Source organism: Polistes fuscatus, unplaced genomic scaffold (assembly GCF_010416935.1).
Source record: "Polistes fuscatus isolate 324 unplaced genomic scaffold, CU_Pfus_HIC Scaffold5, whole genome shotgun sequence".
Lineage (NCBI taxonomy): Eukaryota > Metazoa > Arthropoda > Insecta > Hymenoptera > Vespidae > Polistes > Polistes fuscatus.
Window position 1 is genome coordinate 6,222,401 of NW_025113129.1, and position 20,473 is coordinate 6,242,873.

Sequence of the window (20,473 nt, forward strand, 5' to 3'; positions counted from 1 at the left end):
GAATTCCACCTAGTGGGGAATGGAACCTTTAATTGGCGTTCATTAGTGATAATTAACTAGGTGCGATAGAACGAACTCGGATTTTCTGATTCTAATTTTAAAAACGGGTTTTCTATATCTTTTTTTCCTCTTTTCACGGGATCATCGTAGACTATGTTAGTAATAATAATAAAAAATGTAAATGTGTTTGCTATCTTATTCGTCGCGCAAAGAATGTTCTTTTTTTTTATTCATTAGAAACGCAACGCTCTTCGACTCGAACGTAGTTGAAGTTTTTATCAACCACCAAAGTTGTAAATATATATCCCAGTCATATATTATATATATGTATATATATATATATATACATACATAATTCTAGGAGCCGAAGCTCGAGCTGTCGCATAAACTGGAATTTCGCGAGAAGTCGCGCGGAATGCGCGAGGAAGAAGCTGAGAGAAATTCTCTCGCGACGAGCTCATTGTTCGCCTAACCGAAGACTCGCATGGAATTCTCCTTTGCTATTCGTCGCCGATAATGTAGAAAATTCTCCCGCATTTTCGTTCGTTTCATTGTTTCCTGTTCGATACTAAAAAAAGATTCTTATCCGAAGATATTAATAAAAAAAAGGTAATTTCTTGTTCATTTGAAATTACAATTTCACGGTACAATTTTATCTTTTTTTTTCTCTTTCTTTTTCCTTTTGATAATTACGTTTTATGCAGTAAATGCATGTTAATTGAGCAAAGAAAAAAGAAACTTAAAGACTGAAATTTTTACTTTGGTTTGGTCCGAGACAAATCCCCGAACGTTTTAATAGTTCTGAAAGCAGCAAGGAGACTTGGAAATCCCTTTTACCATAGTTCACTGTGGTTCGGTTAATCACTGTCGAGGGAGTTTCTAAGAGTAATTACTCGGAGATATCGGGGACCAGAATGGACTCAGTTGATTCGATTCGAAACTAAAAGTTGCATGTCGTCGAGCTGCAGAAAAGGCGTTTCCTAGTTGGGCAGTCAAAATAGAGAGAAAGAGAGAGAAATTTAAAGAAGGAGTGTAAGCGCGAAAATACGAACCACGTAAATAAGAAGTGAACAATCTGTTAGGTAGTTAAAAAGAGAGAGGGAATTCATTTGCATATTAATGTATATAATTAACTGCCTCTAACTAATCGCTCGTGTTTAATTAACGCGCCTTGCACGCGAGAGAAATACGGACGGAGAGAGAGAGAGAGAGAGAGAGAGAGAGAGAGAACGTTCGAGAGCAGCTCGTATTGCTTAGGAATGAGCTTGAGTAACCACAAATAAGTGAGTATGAGATAGAGAAAAAGTTACTATCGTTTATTCGTAGTAAATCTTGGAAAAGTACGTAAACTTTTGATTCAAAACATTTCTGGTTTATTTTTCTCTTTTACTTCCTCTCCCTCTTTCTCTCTCATTATTATTAGAATTTTCTTCGAGATAGAATAAATTGTGACAGAAGCCAAGTATTGCTATAGCGATTTGAGACGGGGTGGCGGTGGTGGTGATGGCGATTGTGATGGTGGTGGTGGTGGTGGTGGTGGTGATGGCGACGGCAATTTTCTTGGCGCTCGTTAAAAGCCATCTCGTCGTGACTCCTTTTTACTCGACACCGTCCTCCTCGTGCAGTATGCAATTTAACATTAAACGAGACAAGTGTCGGTGCTCGTCGTCAACGACGTCTCCCCCGATCGTTTTGCGACGTGCGATCTTGTTTTATGGCAAAGACGAGAGAGGCTTTGCCGATTCGTCGAACGAAGAAGTCACGAAGAAATCTCTTCGGGCTTTGTTGTTATGCGTTAGAACTCGAAAGGGCACTTTAACTCGTTCTCGATTTTCTTCTCCCTCGATTATTTCCTTTCAAGATCTCGTTCTCTTGCGTATATCTCGATGAAGATCGGAAAGAAGTCAATTGCATTTCTTATTCTTTTGCTTGTTTTGTTTTTTTTTTATTTTTTCTTAAACGATTCGAACGAATCTCAAACTCCGCGTGTTTTTTAATATTTTTTCTTTTTTTTTTCCTTTCGTTTCGACCAATTAGGAATAATATAAAATTTAAAAATAAGGACTAAAACGGTGGTCGCGACGTTGTTGTCAGAAATATCGATACAATGAGTCGGTTAGGCAAATCGCGAGATTGTCGGGAGTAAACGTTACCGAGAACACGAGACAGTAGTAGCAGGTAGGTATTTACGTAGAAAATATACGATAGAACGTGTTCCAGAAGATGGGGTATGGGAAGTGCGAGGAGAATAGGCTAATAAAGATTGGACGTTTGTGTGTCGGAAGTAAAGTTAATAAAGGACGATCTGTCTTCTCGATCTTTGTGTATCCTTATCGGATGTTGCAGCTTCCTCGATATAGTCTGTCATTACCGAGATATCGGTATAGCTACCGTATCGATAAACTCGATGCACCCGCGGTTAACATAATCGGAAGGGAGATCTCGTTCCTTCGGAGATATCTCGTTCTTAGCAAAAACGATTGTCGGCGGCCGTACCTGTCGCGGTAAGGCTCTTTTACGATCGCGGCATCGTTATTTCCATAATTCCGATCGTATATACCCCCTTTCTTTCTCTATTTATTTCTTTATTTCATTTTCTTCCTGTCGGAGTAATTAATTGTCAGGCTAATAAGAAATCGAATCTCACGACTAACGCGACTTCGGTATCTACAAAAGGAACTATTTACTCGTACGTAAGTAACATCCGATTTTAATTGCCAATCGAATCGGAACGAAATGAGAGACGACGCGTTTACAATCGAAAATGGTCGATTGTAGATATCGAAAAGGGGGAAGCAGCAAAACGGTGGATCGACGTCGCATCTATGGAAATCTTAAACCGCTAGGGGTAACGTGATCTCGCTAGCTCGCAGGTGTTGGCATACCATGCAGTAAACACACAGTACCTATCTTCGCAAAGTTGCAGGAAAATTTTAAAGGTCGGCCTTCTATACGAGCACGAGTCTTAGATTGAGAAAGAGAGAGAGAGAAAGAGAGAGAGAGAGAGAGAGAGAGAGAAAGAGAGAGGTCCCTTTTACCGTATGGCGTATACCATCGGTCTTTCACTCCTCCTGCGACTCGGCACTACCTTCGACGATCATAACTAACCAACCTGCCGGTACACGAGTCGTTGTTTATGAAACTCGTAGAGCCACGTTCGAGAGACATCTCGAATAGAAAGAGAAAGAAAAGAAGAAAGAGAGAAGAAGACCGTTAGAAGGTTCCTACAAATCTCTTCATCTCTCTTTCTTCTTTAATTTCCTTCTATTACCATCCTCTTTTATCTATTATAAAACTTTCGAAAAGTAACTTCTCCTAATTAGAAAAATCGATCGCATTTGCTCGATAAAGTTAACTCGGTCAACCGACACACGATCGTGTGAGAAGAGAGTATCGGCTTAATTATTCGCCGAGGAGGAACTGGAAAATGTGTGTCTGCGATTTAAGCCGACGTCGACGGTTTCTAATCAGTAGGATAGAATCGGCGGCAGGCACAGTTAGAGAAAACGAACGTGGGAGGAATTAACGTCGTAAACTACGATGCATCGCTGCGATGCATCTCGATCGACTGGCGGCGCCTCTCTATTCTACGCGATATTATGTTTCTTTATATTTGTCTTTTTTTTTTTTACGCAAGGGAACTCGCGTAAAATATATTGGATTTGTATACTTTTTATTTTTTTATCATTTGCTTGACTATACGCTAAAAATCGTGATTCAAGAGATCGGTTAAAAATTGTCTATTTTACGACTTTTCCTTTTTTTCCTTTCGGAAAATCTAAATCGACGAGGATGGCACAAACTGTATCCATTAAATCACGAAGCAATTACATTCTTTAACAGATATTATTGTGCTTCATGGTGTATCCAAGTGGTTGCGCATTAAACGGAACGTGTATTTAAAAGCGAACGAAACGGCGTGTATCAGTATACTTAATTATATGCAGAGAGACGTCAGCAAACGTTGAACGACCCACGGATTCCAACGATTCCGGTATCTGGTTTCTGCATACCATCATCCACCAAGCTAGTCATTTTTTAAGGCGTGGCTGGCTGGCTGACTGGCTGGTGCTTTAAGCTCTCTCGTCATTCGAATAGATAGAAAAGTTTTACGTTGTCGTATTCGTGAACGCGTTACTACTGCGTGTTAATTATTCATTAAGGTAGGAGTGAAGAGAAAAGAATGACGAAGAGAAGCGATAAAAATGAATAGAATAGAGGGAGTTAGGAATCAAAGTTACGTAAGCAAAAGAAAACGATAGAACACGTTTTGCGTTGTTGCCTTTCGTGGTTTACCTACCAATCGTACTATTATGATGCAAATATAAGTACTTTAATGTTTATTTTTCAAATCATTTAACTTGTTCAGTTTCGAGAAGAAATAGATTATTTGTAAAACATTAAATCTTTCAATATGTCCGATCATATTTATTACTTTGCATTTAAGTCGCAATGAAAAATCTTAATTAACAGTTTAAATATGGCGAGAACGATGTTAGTTCAATTTCTCAGATCGATATTCATAGTAAAGAGGGTTGTGGGAAAGGAGACGTGTTTTCTTAGTCGCGCGTGCGGGAGTGTGCGTTTACGGGTTGATTTTTAAGCTTGTATCATTGCACAACGGCCATAAAGTCATAAGGAAGAGCAAGAGTCCGCAAGTTGGCAGCAAAACGGGTACGGGTATAGGTACGGGTACAGGTACGGCAGCCCGAGCGAGGCCTCTCGCACCGATTTCATCGGTCGTCGTATTTCAGTCAGCTTTAAAGTAGTCGTAAAACAGCTTTGCTTCGAGTCGCGTATAAAGCGTTTCGACTACGCCTATGCGTTTGCACGCTTCGAGAAAGAGATGCGTGCCCTTTCGTAATTAACAGTCCACGTTTCTTTCACTCCCTTTTTTTTCTTACTTCTTTTATATTTCTTTTCTTATTTTTTTTCTTTCTTTCTTTTTAACGCGATCACCTTCGGACTACTTAAAATATTCGCCGACCACGTTCGACGAGACTTCGGAGTTAGCTTTTCTTTATATCCCTTGCCTATTACGGAAAGGTTGTCGAGTTACTTTCGAAGTACTGCCGGAAGATAAAAGAGATGAATGAGCTAATACCTAAACGAGCGAACATTTTTTTTTACATATTTCTTTTTTCTTGCAACGAATAAAATTATAGATAAAGTAGATAATATCGATTTCAAACGTATACGTATACTTGGTATTATTTCTAGTATGCATTTCTGCCTATCCTCACAGATTTTCCTAATTTGGTGTTTAGAGTAGAAACGAGTAATTAAAATTGATTGAGTGTTCGTTGATCGTCACGGTAGGAGAAACGAACTAAGGTGTAGTTTAACTACTGGACACAAAAGGCTGCAACCGAAGAGTGTAGCCATTACCGATGCTGATGAGTCCTCTTCGTTATCCGCAATGTCCCGTAAATCTTGCCAACTACATTTAGAGATGAGTATCTTTCTTTCTCTCTTTCCCTGTGTTATTTTCCGATTGAATCTCTCTTCCGTTTCGAAGTGTAAGTTAAGTATAGTACAATTTACAATAGAACGATATCCAGGTATATCGTTTATCTCGTTCATTGTAACGTCATAAAATCAAGACGAGAGTCGGTAGGATTGTATCGGTTTATACGAGACGATACTAATTACGAAACAAAATATAACTTATTATGAGAAATAAAAGAAAGATCGTTTTCGAAAATAATACCTTTTAATGAATCGTTTACGGTACATCATAGCCTTGGTATTTGCTTTTATCTCTTGTTAAAGGTCTTATCCTTAATTTTGCGTACAGTACGTCATTTTGATCTCACAAATGGGGGATATGTAAAGATTCGTTAATCGATTCTTGGAAAGATACGTACATGCCTTTTAACATTCAAAAGAGAGAAAACCTCTTTCGGGGGTGGTCGTGCAATCTCACATTTGTGAAAATGAAGATTCGACGTGGACGTTGAATGATTATCGAGAATTCACCCAGCATTTTAGGGCAATAAAAGACATCGAATCGTGACGTGAAATAATCGTTTACGAGCGCGAAATCGATTACTGTAAAGAAGTTCGCAACGCCCACGTTGTAATCACATCTTTTCAGTGGTCGAAAACAGAAAATCGAGTTGAATTAAGAGAGAGAGAGAGAGAGAGAGAGAGAAAGAGAGAGAGAATTTATCATCGTCAAATTATCGAAGATTAAAGATCGAATAATTTCGTATATTTCCAGGAACGAAAATTATTCTTGAAAACTCGTTTTAATTTGATATTCGTGTACAAAGGGAAGAATACCAAATCGAATACATTTTAATATCGTTGATACTTAACGATACTTTTCTTCTTCCATTCAAGTTTCGATCTCACGCTTCGTTGATAGTGGATAAAAAAAGAAAGAAAGATAGAAAAGGGAGAGGGAAAAAAAGTAAAAGTAAAATAATAGAAGATGGCGTAATCGTTTATTTTCCTTAGAAAAGATTAAAGACACAGTACTGGAGAAGGATGTAGGCGGGAGGCAGGTGTAGGTATATAGGTATATAGTATATACATATACCTATACGTATAGGTTGCACGCATTTATTCATTCGGACCCGTCGAATCCGTATCGTCCTCGTCTCTTTGGCTCGCGGTTAAGGTAATTGCATTGTACGCGCTTGTCCTTTGAAACGCCAATCACCAGCGACAAAACGTTCGTCGCGCCGAGGCGAATCGCGTTTGCGGCCGTCCGCCGTCGGCTCTTTAAACCTCTCGATCTTCTCCGACGAGAAGAGAGCCCAGGAGAAAGAGAGAGAGAGAGAGTCGAGTCTCGAGCCAAGTCAAGCGAATCTTTTACCTACGTGTCTCAAACGTCCACCTTCCTTCGTCTTATTATTCTCTCACTTTAAAACGATCTTTCGATTGTTTGAATTTTTTTTACTACGAAAAGAAACTCCTGTCCGGAGATATATATATATATATTTATTTATTTAAAAATTATATGATTTTTCTTATATATTCCTATATAGATATAGAAAATAGTTTATTTATTGTTAGATTTGTAAAATATCTTAAAGACGCGAGACGATCGATATTATCAAAGATAAGGCTTATATGCGAACGAACGAACGAACGAACGAACGAACGAACGAACGAACGAAGGAACGAGGGAAGGAAGGAGTATACGATACGTATAGGAAGACAAGCGTAGGCGGTTGCTGAGCTGTTCGTTGATGTTACTTAACTACTTAAGTTACTTACAACCGGTACTGTTATTGTCGAGTGCGCTAATAGATTGGCGGCTTCCATTTCTCTAGTAATAATAAATTATCGAACATCGCATAGAATAGCGTCGACCTCTTTTCGTTAAATAAGACGTAGATGAGTGTAAATATTAATGATGAAAAATCATGGAAAATCTAGTCCTTTTGCTTGTTCTCTCAATAATTTATCTGAACGATGAAATAAGAAAAAAAGGATAACCGCTCGTTTCTAACAGATCGTTAACGGCTCGTAATTAGGTATCGTACCTATGATCATCGTTTTTATATTAGCCGAGAAACACGCAAAGATGGATATTGAATGAGAGGAAGTCTAATGTTACACTTTAGTTTTCTTAGGAGACATCTAAACTTGGAAATTATTATTCTCTGACTGAAAGATTATAACAAAAAGAATAGTCTTATATAATATACATCCGCGAAAGCGTAATTCTTGAATAAGAAGAAGAATTCGAATCTCTACTTCTTTCGTGACAAACACGCTCGTCCTGTGTCTTCTTCTTCCGCAGGAAACGAGAATATACAAAAAAATTTCGTCAAATCACAAATTATCTTTCTCGATTTCTTGTCAGGAAACAGCTAAGGATACTAATCATCTGACGGTAAAAATAAATAAGCAAGGGGAAAGAGAGAAAGAGAAATCAAGCTAAGCGTTTCCATTCATTCTATGACCTCATCAACGTCGTAGGAACGACGATCTCGTTCGTGCGAGAGGTTCCTAAGAGAGCTCGACCACCGTCTCTTCACTTCGTTTCTTCATCTCATTTTCTCTCTCCCTCTTTCTCTCTTTCTTCCTTGGTCTCTATCTCTCTAATGTTCACTCGAGAAGTCATAGGTCGTGCCCTCGCACGCCTTATCACGGACGTGCAACGCGCCTCGTAGTTGGCATTTCGCGCGAGATTCTACTTGTGTGCTAAGGACTCTCCTTCGAGCTTCCGTTTCACCTCCTTAGATTTCTTCTACTTAAAACGACGAGACAGGAGAGCGTGCATGCATGCATGCTTGCTTGCTTGCTTGCTTGCTTGCTTGCTTGCTTGCTTGCTTGCTTGCTTTCTTACTTGCACATGATGAAATTCTTATATACTAAGTACCTATCTCATTACGCTGGAATGATTTTCACGAAATTCCCTTTTTTAATTATCACGTTCGATATTCGATAAGTTACGTTCGCGGAAGCGATTGCTTTCGCTCGTAAATCGAATTCCGCCAATCTTCTCCCCCTTCTGCATCTCCTTCTCTTCTTCCTTCTTCTTCTTCGTCTTCTCTCTTCGTGTATCGTCGTCTACCTCGTCGTCCAGACTTTCAACGATTTTATTTATCCGTCGGAGAAACGAGGATTCTGGTTCTGGTAAAAAGTCGACGGCCAGACGATTGTCCCTTTACACGGTCAATCTTATGGTTCTCACGTTCGGAATTGTAATTTCATCGATCGAGAGAATCGAAGTGAAAGAGGAAAAGAGAAAGAACGAGAGAAAGAGAGAGAGAGAGAGACGAAAATGAAAGAGTAATGCATTAGTGTCCTTTCTCAACGATGAAGATACGTTGATCGTACGTGCGAAATAAATTATTCATTTTTCCGAAACGAAGTGAGAGATATAAAAAAAGACAAATAAGAAAAAGAAATAGAGGGGATGGTTTGTGTAAGAAAGAGTAAGAGAAGGAAAGAAGGAAACGTGGAGCTTTTTACGAGCAATGAATAGTTTCGCTCGCTCTTTGACTTCCTCCTTTCGACGCTAGAACCAAGAGAAAGGCATTGTTGTCTCTCTGGTTTGCAATGCATTCGTAGATTGAATGAAGCTCCAAGCATTTGCGTGTGGATTCACATACACATATATATATATTTAGGTATGCATATATAATAGATGCATACACCTGTATGCTGCTTGTAGTTCATCGCAGTTTCATGGCGCCAAGACGAAACAATATTCTCTCTCTCTCTCTCTCCTCCCATTTAGCGCTTGCTATTGTGGGTGTGCATTGTTTCGTGCGTCGGCGTACTATTGTGAAAACTCTACCATTTACTTAGGTAGTAAAACATTCGAGTACCACAAGCTAGCTCGAACGTAGCCTGTAATATCCTCTTCTCTGCGAACAATGCGATTCGAATTTATTTCTGAGTCTATCTATCTTTCTTTCTCTCTCTCTCTCTCTCTCTCCTCTTCTATCTTTCCAGCTTCTCCTCGTCGATGCATATTCACCTGTAGGATTAAAAAATAATATATGCACGTGTGTTGTATATTCATATGAGTCGAGTCTTTTCTTTACGTACGTTTTCGAATGATACTTTTTTGAAGAAAATAAAAAGTTCTGGGGATTTGTTTTTTTGTTTGCTCTTTTTACTCCAATTTATTAACCGTTTATCGAGTAATACGAAAATGTTTTTACTTTTTTTTTTATTTGATAATTACGCCTCGTATACCTTCTTCGTGTATGTATTTATACACAGATGTTACGGTAAGGTAAATCGAAGAAGAGTAGGCAAACCGTTTGTTTACATTTGCGTGCTCGACTAATTTCACGCTACAAAACATTCCGTATTCAGTTTCCTCGCGTGTGCGTACGAGTATACAGGAAACATAAGGTCCGTTCGTCTTTCTTGGGTGGTCCAGAAGCTGTGGGCACTTAAGTCTTACTTTCCAAATTGTGACGACGAGGTAAAAGAATTTTTTTCCAAACTTGTTATTATACAATACGCGCATTTTCTCTCAAATTCGATCGGTGCGTTTATTGATATATGCATGTATGCACAAATGAATGTTGAAATAAGTACTTGTTTTGTCGAAATAAAGCCGTTATCGAGAATGAATATTATTAATATAATGAAGAATAAGGAGAAATTGGAATGCGAAAATGATATGATTGGAATTAATTTATTACATTTGTTTGAATTCTAAAAAGAAAATTAATTCCTCATTGTTTGCTTATCGGTTTATTTCATTGTTCATATTCGTCTGAATTATTTTTAATTTTTATTTATTTCTTACATTAGTTACTTTCCATTAATTCGGTCATAGTTCAAGGAACAAACTGCAACGATATTCTTACATAATTAAAGCGATTAATGAAAAATAATAACGCGTTAAAACGATTAGAATAATGAATGGAAAGTATAGTCCGACGATTTGCTATTAGAAATTACGAGAAAAAAATAAAAAGAGATGCATAGATATAGAAAGAAGGAAAGAATGAAAGAAAGAAAAAAAGAAAATGAAGAAAGATAGAAAAAGGTTAGAAAACGATCATAGATAAATATCGTAAAGCAGCAATAGAAAATGATTACGCGTATTCCAATCTCGGTATATATTATAGATAAAAAGTATGGAACTGTAAGTAGAAGCATAACATTCACACTCTATATTACCTGTATAATCGATAAAACAAGATATATGGATGATTTTTAAGCGATGAAAAATATTCAACATTCAATATTTCAATATTCTATTTACCAGAAGAGATAGGAGAAGTCGAGTCTTTGAAAGCAACGAAGATAGATATTTAAGATAGAATAGAATGAGAGAAAGAGAGATAGAGGAAGATGATGATAGACTTCCGGAGAAAGTATCGTTTTATCGGCAATCCGAGGAGGCACGTTTATCAACTCTAGTACATATGAACCTCATGAAGGATCAAAGTGCAAGTCTCTGCCTTACGTATTTAGTATACACGTTGATGGTATGAGACCTTTCTTTCTTCTTCTATATCTTTTTCTTTCCGCATTTATTCGGACCACATTTCTCTTTGCTTACATTTTTCTAATTCTTACTAAAAGTACTGAATAGATCCGAATGAATAGAATATCTCGGCGTGATGCCGAGGTATCACGAGTGTGCAGTAATATACGTCGAAGAGCCGACAACACGTGCCACGTTTTCGAGTTGCATGATTTACGCGATTACTCTCGTATGCATGGTTCATATGCACACGTAACCATACGTAGACAGACACATAGGGCGACTTCTAGTTGTTCCTTCTTTCTCAATTTCTCTCTTTTTTATCTTCATCTCTCTTTCTGTTTTTCTCTATCTATCCATCTATCTATCTTTTTCTTGTGACACGTATGTAGGTACATAATCTCTGGTCGAGAAGACGAGATATGAACTTTCACCGCTCGGACGAAAGTAAACGAACGAGTTTAGTGTATGGAAAATTAAGAGAATACTAACATTGGATTATATTATTTAAAGAATGTTTTCTTCTCAACGTCGGTTCATACCTCGTGGCAATGTAAAAGGTACAGGATAAGAAAGAGAGAAAAAGAGAGAGAGAGAGAGAAAGAAGAATAAAGAAGGGGAAGAAGAGCGATGACAGCTTTCACATAAGTTTAAGACCTTGTTCAAAGAGAGGAGGACAGTTTGACGTGTATGTTTAACCGGTCTCAATGTAATCTTCTTCTTCGTTTCAATTAGGCTTCTACCCTAATTGAATAATTCTCGTTAGTCTCGTCCGCTCGGTTAGGTGCAGTTTCGGGACGAATAAGGGCACCCTTAACGCCAGAGAAGCAAACCACGATGGACTCTTTTGCTCATTCGGAATGGAAGAAAAGTGTGACAAAAAATGGTCGTAGAGGAGAAGAAGGCCCGGTGTGTAACGGGCAACCGGAGTTATTTTAACGAATGTAATTACACAAACGAGTCATTCGATTATAACCGTACGAAACGATCGAACTAACTGCTTCTGCATTGCATTCTCATTTTCGATCCTTTATTAGGGTCTCTCTTTTACTCGTTTTACGTATACTATCAGTAAGTTGATACGTTTCGTCATTACAAGCTAATTTATTACTTTACCCGCATTACATCTCTGATTTATGTAGCAGATATTTTTTTTAAATATTATTCGATACGTGGAATTAAATATCAGAGTACTTCGTTTCGGACAATCTTAACCGTGGAAAACAGAAGATCGGTGATATTCGTCTCGGTTAGAACAATGTGGACGAACCAAAGGATTTACAGAAGCAAGTTAGATTCTCGGAACACGTTAGGTATACCCACGACTGTTAGGATCGTACAGTAAATATCGAGAATATTGGTATAATATGTAGATCTATACGCATACGTGGCTTACCTGTTTAATATCGTTCGTAAATCAAAAGAGACCATTGTTTTCCTTCATCGAATGACCTGACTATCGTTTTATACCACCCTTTATACATTCCGCTTTTCTCTCTTACGATATCGCGAGCGGCTAGTATAAAAGCTTATTATTACTCTACATATTTTCTTCTATACGATTATTCTAAGAATGTTGAGAGGTTCCTCCCAGAAGAAGAAAAAGGAAAAGAAGATAGAGAAGAAGTAGAAGAAGAAGAGGATGAAAATTAGGTAACGCTTTTCTGCATGTGCATAGATTATTTCTATCTATATCAAGATCTAATTCTATTACTCGAACGAAGCACGTTTCGAATGAGAGATATGATCTTTTTTCTTCTTCTAAGGTTAAAAAGAAACTTTAACTCGTCTATATGAAAATGCACGCACACGTATGACAAGGCACTTATTTTTCATTTCGATTCAATTCGATTCGATTCGCAATCGTACAAATTCGATAAGTTAGTAAATACATATTTAGCAAGATTATATAATGTAATAGAAATGTTTAACATAATAATGTGAGTAATTTTAGATAGGTAAGCATATATGTAAGTCTGATATAAGAGAAACGAGTAGAGTTTAATCGGATCTTTCTCTCTATGGGTAGTTGAACAACGTGCTGAAACGATATCTGCTTGGTGTATGTAAAGAGCGTTTAAGAAATTAATACTCGTGGCGCGAGCAAGTAATAATTACGTTTATGCTTGTTGTGTTTGGTGTATAGTATAGCGTTCGTAAGAGAGGATTCGAGAAATGTAATTGGATTTAGGTCGTTTTGTCGAGTATATTCAACTAATGAACACATAATGAACGAAGATTGCATAATTAATATTATAAATATTTTCATAACGTGCACGGATGTTTGCGTAATCTTTGTTAGTGTTTTTATTGAACCGACTAATTCTTCTTCTTTTTATTATTATTATTGCCTTTGGCCGTTTAGAGTTGAAACGTGCGCGATTAGAGACGAAAGTAGACGCGAACGTAAGAGAGTTTATAGAAGTGCATATAAGAGTGCATAAGAGAAAGAGAGAGAGAGAGAGAGAGAGAAGGAATACGACGGTCATTTCACACATTATATTTGAGATCTGCCCCACCTTCGGGCCAACTCAAACGGGGGATATCTCTCTACCGCATTGCAAATCACTTTCATAGTCCTGTTTTTATGACTGAAAGTTATAATTTACGGTCCACCCGATTGGCGTAACTCACCGCACGCAGAAGGATTACACGCTTACCGTGGACGCTTATATGGAAAATCGCTTTTACCAGAACGCACCGAGTTCTTGAGCCCTAATCCATTAACGACCTCTCGCTAAGCCGCCGTGGGAAAGAAAGAGAAGGAATATGAGAAGAAAAGGATATATGAGCTCTCTCTTTCTTCTATTATGTTATATTTACCTCTTTTATGCGAGAATTAGCGCGTAACCCGCATGAAACGATTCCTTTTGATAGCTACTTTGTGTTTTAAGCAAGTTGATTCTTAATTATTTTTTTTTTTTAACTAGTTTTACAATATATGAAATCGATTTTGTTTAATCTTTCGAAATTTAGATCACGATTGAACATTTTATTCATATAACCAATATATAATATATATGTGTATATATATTATATATTGACTTGTTTGCTTGCTTCCTATCAAATATCTCGACATATTCGAGAGAACCAAAGTTCGTCGTCTTTCAAGGAGCCGCCTCAATTTTCGAAGTGCAATCTTGCAATATTACGGGAAAATAAGAGAAACCCTGCGGAGAAAGTAAAATGCGAGCGTTGCAATATCCTAAACGCAATATGTATAACGCAATCTATGCAATAATAATAATAATAATAATAATAATAATAATAATAATAATAATAATAATAATAATAATACTAATCATCATCATCATCATAAGGATTTTGTATGTATTATAATTTCATCCTTTTCGTTACGCACGGTGATCGTCTGATTCTTTGTGAATTATTAAATATATAAAAATAACGCAATCTCAAACTTAGAAGAGAATTCATTTTTTCTTCCAACAAAAAATAAAGAAATAAAAATAATTAATTAATTTAGAAATCTAGAGAGAGAGGGGGGGGGTCGTTCCTCGAGATTTATACAAGACACAGGTATCGAGTATCACGTTTCGATATAGATACGTATGTACAGAAATAATAATTTAGACTGGATTGTATTTTTATATTGCTATACGAGACATAGGAACGTAATAAAAAGTGTGTAGTACTAGCTCGTTCGCTAGGTTCGCAAAAATAAATCGGTTTGAAAACGGTCGGGAGATCGATCGATATCTCGAGACGAGTCATATATCGTTGGGAACGTAGAAAACGAGGGAAATGTCGATTACGTCGTCGGCACGTTAAAGTTTCGCGTATCGATCGGTCGAAAGAAAGAAGAAAGACGCGTGGAGCGTGCGAGTGAATCTTTTATATAATCTCTGTCTCTCTCTCTCTTTTTCGCAAGATCACGATCGTTCTCTTATCTCCGAATGAAACAAGTTGTCAGCCCCGAGGGATATCGTTGAGTTCTCTATGTATGTGTATGAACGTACGTATAAAGAAAGGAATAAATAAGAAATAATTCTCTCGAGATGACACTCGTCCAGTGAAAAAAGAAGCGCGCATGACAGAGAACGTAGTAGCAAAGCGTGCCCATCAACTACTTTTATCTAGCTTTTCCTTGACTTTACCGCGTAACATCTAAATAATTTATCGATTCGCGAATGGGGACGGACGGTTTTCAATTCCCTCGTGATCGGTTCATTATCACCGGACGTACGGGTGGTCCATGGGACGTTTCTCGAAAGCACTGGTACAGAACAGCACAGCAGCACAGGCATCATAATACTCGCATTTTCTTCTTCTTCTTCTTCTTCTTCTTTCAAGTTGCGTCGTCAACGACGATGACGAGGGGAGGAAGAGACGGAGGAGGAGGAGGAGAAGAAGGACGATAAGAAGAGACGATGCAATTACTCTCTTTCTTTCTCTTTGACTCTTACATTGCATTTTCTCTTTCGTTGCCTCATATCTCTCTAAAGCTCATAGAAAACGGACATTTAGAGTTCGCGTATGTCGAGAGCGCGTGTTCTCGCTCGTCACGCTAGAAAAGCGTAATTGTTTTAACGTTTTAATAACTGCGCTCGCGTGCGCACTCGAGAGATGATGCACTCGCAATAGCGAGTAGTAGACTCGTAACTGCCACAAAAGAGAAACAGAGAAAGAGTAGATTAGTGTGTCGTGTGCGCGCTCTCTAAGAGAGAATTACGTTGTAACGGACTAAAGTAAACCTTCTGCCGACTATATTTCGAGTCATTCGAAAATATTTTATGATTTTAATCTTACAATATTTAGCTTGAAGTACGCTATTAGTTTTCAAATTACGTGATTCAAATAGAATCCTTTTATCCGTTAATTATTTACAAATTATTTCTACTTTGAGATAAATTAAATTGTAAAATTGATAATACGTGATACATACTGATATTTAATTACGAATACTCATATTATTTATTTATTTGAAATTCGTAAAATATTTTGATATAAAATGGCGTTTAGATGAGGATATTAAAGTAAATGTTTGTCTCGCAAATACTCGTCATTTTCTTTCTTCTCGCTAATTTTCTACGAAGAGCAATTTCGTGTTACCAAGGAGAGCCATTAAGATTGCTATAATAGTGCTCATCAGAACACACCGCCTATCACCTTTACCTTCGTCTTGTCTAATTACAGGTCACGTTTATTGTTTCAGGAGGAGAGCGAGCTCTCGAGCAAGCGGTGGGCCAGTGCGCCCCGCCGCCCGGACAGCCCCTGCGTCCTGGGGGCACCGACGTCTAGGGAGGTTAGCCTTTTCTTTTTTTTATCCTTTTTATACTACATTTACTTATTTTTACTTACATTGTTAAGATCCTTACTCTACACGGCTATTATCTTATTTTGCGAGTTCCGTTTTAGGAGAAGATTTTTATTTACTTTTTTTTTTACAATGCAATAGGTATTTGTTTTATAAAATACTACAGTTTGTTATAATATTTAATATGATGTTTATATAGTTAAAATAATGTTATTAATAAAAAAAAAGTTATTTTAACAAAGTCTATTATAATTGCAATAATTATTTATCGTGCGAGATATTTGTCAATTTGTTTCAAGAGGTCATTTCGAAAATAGAAGGGACCTACGAGAAACGTCAAGATAGAAGGAGCATGCGAGTAAAAGTCGATCGTCCACCTTGAATGGAAACTCGCTCGATTCCGCGCGAGTACGTGATGGCACCCAAATCGTAAAGTCGAACACGTTGAGTTCGACGCGTCTAACGTACATACATCGGGTTACTACTAATAGGGGATTAGCACGCTTAGCAAGAACCACTGCGTGTCGGCACGTCGTCGCCGGAAAGACGATTAACGTCGACATTACATCGAGGTGTCGATTTAGACGCGTGATCCTTCGCTGATATTCTTTTACTTTTGCCGCGATCTTAGAAAGCTTTACTTTTTATATACATTTTTTTTTATCTCGATCTTTCCAGAGACAAATATATTATTTTATTTCAAGCGATAGCTCTACTTTATGATATTTTCTTAAATATTAATTTTATTAGATAAATGTGTACAATTAAGGGCCAATTTAACGATAAAATCAACAGCTTGCTTACACTCGATCTAGGTATAAACGTTTCTAGCATAGCAATTAGTCAGCTTGATTTTCGCGAAGGTAATAAAACGTTGAGGCAATTTCGTAAGATGAATTATAACCGATCGTTGGGTGTACGATTAACGCTTTGGGTTGTTGTATTTCGCGCGATGATTTCTTGATAATATAACTTGATAGTATATTGTCAAAGACAGCCGCCGCTGCCGAGCATCGGGTACCATCTGTCGTTGAACATCATCGTCTACTTACGTACCTACATATACTTCCTTGAACGAAAGAAATCGTGATTTCCATGGCTCGCTTGCTTCTTGTCTCGCGCGGTGATTCGAATTACATATTCTATCAAGAAAATCGATCAAAATTCTTTAGAATGGTATACATGTATAATACTTAGGATTAGTAAAATAGGATTAGCAATCTGTGTAGCGATCGGTTGAATAATAAGGTAAAGAAAAAGAATTGTAACAGCAGGCAAGAGTAGTAGATTACAAAGGACTAATAATAGAAGGATGTTGAGAGTAGTTGGTTGGATAAGGATTGCAAAGCTATGGACACGCCATCTGGCATCTAGCACGGACACGGGGCTTTAATGTCCGTGCAAGCACGCTCTCGCATCAAGGTACGGTTCAATTCCGTTACGTGGACGTACAGACCCGCGGGCTTCCCACGCCAATTAAACATGACTCATTAACGGGTAGAAGCCGGTAGCTGGGATCGATGCCTAGCTGTGGAAGAGAACCAAGCAACCCTTCTATAATTCTCCGGTGCAGAGGCAATCGGAACTAATCTCGACCATCCTCCTCTTTCTTTTCCTCTTCCACCTTCTTCTTCTTCTTCTTCTTCTGCAGCAGCAGCAGCAGCAGCAGCAGCAGCTTTTTCTCTATCTCGGTTCCTCCGCAATGCGATATTACCGCGAGAGGTACCCAGTAACTGCGAGCGACGTGTACAGGCCACGATGTTCACGAAAGCAATATTTCTCGCGGCTTGCTCGCGTCCACGCTCGTGTGTAGGAAACCTCGGCATAGAGCTTGTACCATCTTGTTAACCGCTTAATGCTTTTCCTTTCGATCTTGGACAAGCTTTCGACGTCTAAATTTTTCTTCTCTCCCCTCCTCAACGATTTTTCTTTCGATCGATCTTATTTTCGTAAAATAATCATTTAAATAAAATCACGAGAGAGAAAGAGAGAGAGAGAAATAAAATAGAAGATAGTTTTCGCATGTGAGGTATAAACGTAAAAAGGGTGGACACGATGGGTCGATATCTTGGTGGGTTCATCGGTGGAACAATGTTGCTGTTGCCATTTTCCAAAGGAATTTCTGTCAACTGCGAATCTAACGGGCGTTTGTTCTTACTTTAGTTCTGGCTAGCCAAACAATAGTTTTATCTCTCTCTAGTCTCTCGCACGTCTATGCATGCACTACACGTCGCGGTTTCTTCTTTGTTCTTTCTTAGACACTTTAGTTTAACTTTAGAAAAAAACAACAAGGAAGAATAAAAAGGTAAACGGTAAAGGTAGAAGAGATTAAGAAAGAAGAAAGGGTGGATTAAACGAAAAGGGTTAAATTATTGCTCAAAGAGATTTCGCGATCGCTTCCGATAGTCAAGTCGGGATTCCAACGTTGCTTCGTGATACTTAGCAGCTAACTCGTCGCCTACCTTTGGCAGCCGTGGAATCTTCTCTTCTCTTTTCTTTTCTTTTCTGCTTCTTCTTCTCTCTCTCTCTCTCTCTCTCTCTGTCTCTCTCTGTTCGGCGGTAAACGTAGCCGTAGTCGTAGCTGTAGTCGTAGTCGAGACGTAGAGACGTCTTTGCAGGTACGGGGGTGTCCGTTAAAGGCAGCCGTTTAGACAGACTGTGGGATCCCAAGCCAAAGGATAAACCGAACGTGTGTTCGTGCCGAGTGAGCCGAGATCTGGTCACTTAAGGGGATCGACACTAGAGTCCGAGAGCGAGCATCAATGTCGAAATAACGAGTCTTTGCTTCGATTTCCTTATGTAAAATCGTGAGACTGTCACCTCTTCTCTGTCTTCGATAGAAGTTTCTCTCTCTTTCTCTCTCTCTCTCTATCTCTTTATTTTATATCTTTCCTTCTTTGTCTTTTTTTTTATCCCATTCTCTTTTGATAGATCTTACGGTGATTGAAATATCGTCTATTTCTTGCTTCGGTTTTTACACTTCTTTTGGCCTCTCTTGCTTCAAATAAAGATATCTTGAAAATCCTCGAATGAAACTTGAAACGATCTTTTCTTTCACGATCTAATGGTAGTTAAGTATGTATGTAGAAGTAGAAACTAGGACGCATAGAAATAGGAATTGTCGAGGTTACTTTTACGATTCTTTTCGATAGACTTAGCAAATCGGTGGTGGCATCTATAAAATGTAGATGTGCGCTTTTTATTATTGTTACATTGAATATTGCATAATTGTAATTTCTAATTTTTACAAAATTCCTTTTCTTGAAATCTAGGTAAGTAGGTTGATCGATGAGCAAAAGATATTTTAAAACTATCTTTTCTTAACTTCGTTTAGATATATTTTCTTGAGAAAATTTAGATTCGTGCTACGAGTAAAAAAGGGCCAGATATTTTTCTCTCTCTTTCTCGTGATTTTATCCTGTAGGTGGAAGAAGATTTCTTTCTCTTACTTTCTTTCTCTCTCTCTCTCTCTCTTTCTTGTTCTTTCTCTTTTATACATAGTTGTTTGAAGTCTCTTCGTGGAACGTGGGCTGGGCACGAGGGCCTGGCGAGAGGGCTGGGTCGTTTCTTAAGAAGAAAAGAGAGAAGAAGAAGAAGAAGAAGAAGAAGAAGAGAGAGTACATCGACGTAGAGTGGACACTCCCGGATCTCTCTCCTCTTTCTTTCTCTGTCTGTTCAGGAGGTGTCGTCACCGCTCGCTTCTCCGGGGCCGCGTGCTCTTCTCTCCGAATTACGTAACTCTCCAAGAGAGAAAGAGAGAGAGAAAAGAAGAAGAAGTTAGCTCGCGCGTACGCACGTGGACGTGTCTGTGCGGTACCGCACCTTCCTCACGAATAACGTATAAACGAAGAAAAGAAGGAACGTAAACCGCGACGACGACGACTATGAACGTCTATGCACGATTCGCGCCATTCCAAATCAACGTTTAGATGGACTTGACGCTGTAATTTTCTCATTTTCAAGGCTATTTTTTCTCTCTTTGTTTCTTATTCATCTTCGGATAGTCCGTCGGGCTTTGTGCAAGGTATATTAGAAAATTACATTGACTGCGATAATCATGATGAAAGTCAAAATCGTCGAAATATATTCGAAATTAATATCTTTCAAAAGATTTTATCGTCAACATTTATATTAATTATTTATTTCTCATTAATGATAAAGAAATAAAAATATTTGGAAATAATCCATGACATTTGGCGAATCGGAACTCGTATCTGTTTTTTGTCCTTCTTTCGGTAGCTCGGTCATATGCATTCCGTTTGAATCTTTCTCTCTCTTTC

General features: G+C 38.1%; 1 protein-coding gene across 1 annotated transcript in view; it reads left to right on the forward strand.

The window, feature by feature from the left end:
• LOC122522476 (Krueppel-like factor 3) overlaps nucleotides 1-20,473 on the forward strand; it is a 220,961-nt gene that overhangs the window by 67,752 nt on the left and 132,736 nt on the right. Inside the window, exon 3 of the mRNA XM_043643647.1 lies at nucleotides 16,092-16,181. Within this exon, the coding sequence (XP_043499582.1) occupies nucleotides 16,092-16,181 (90 nt within the window). The remainder of the gene's footprint in view (nucleotides 1-16,091; nucleotides 16,182-20,473) is intronic.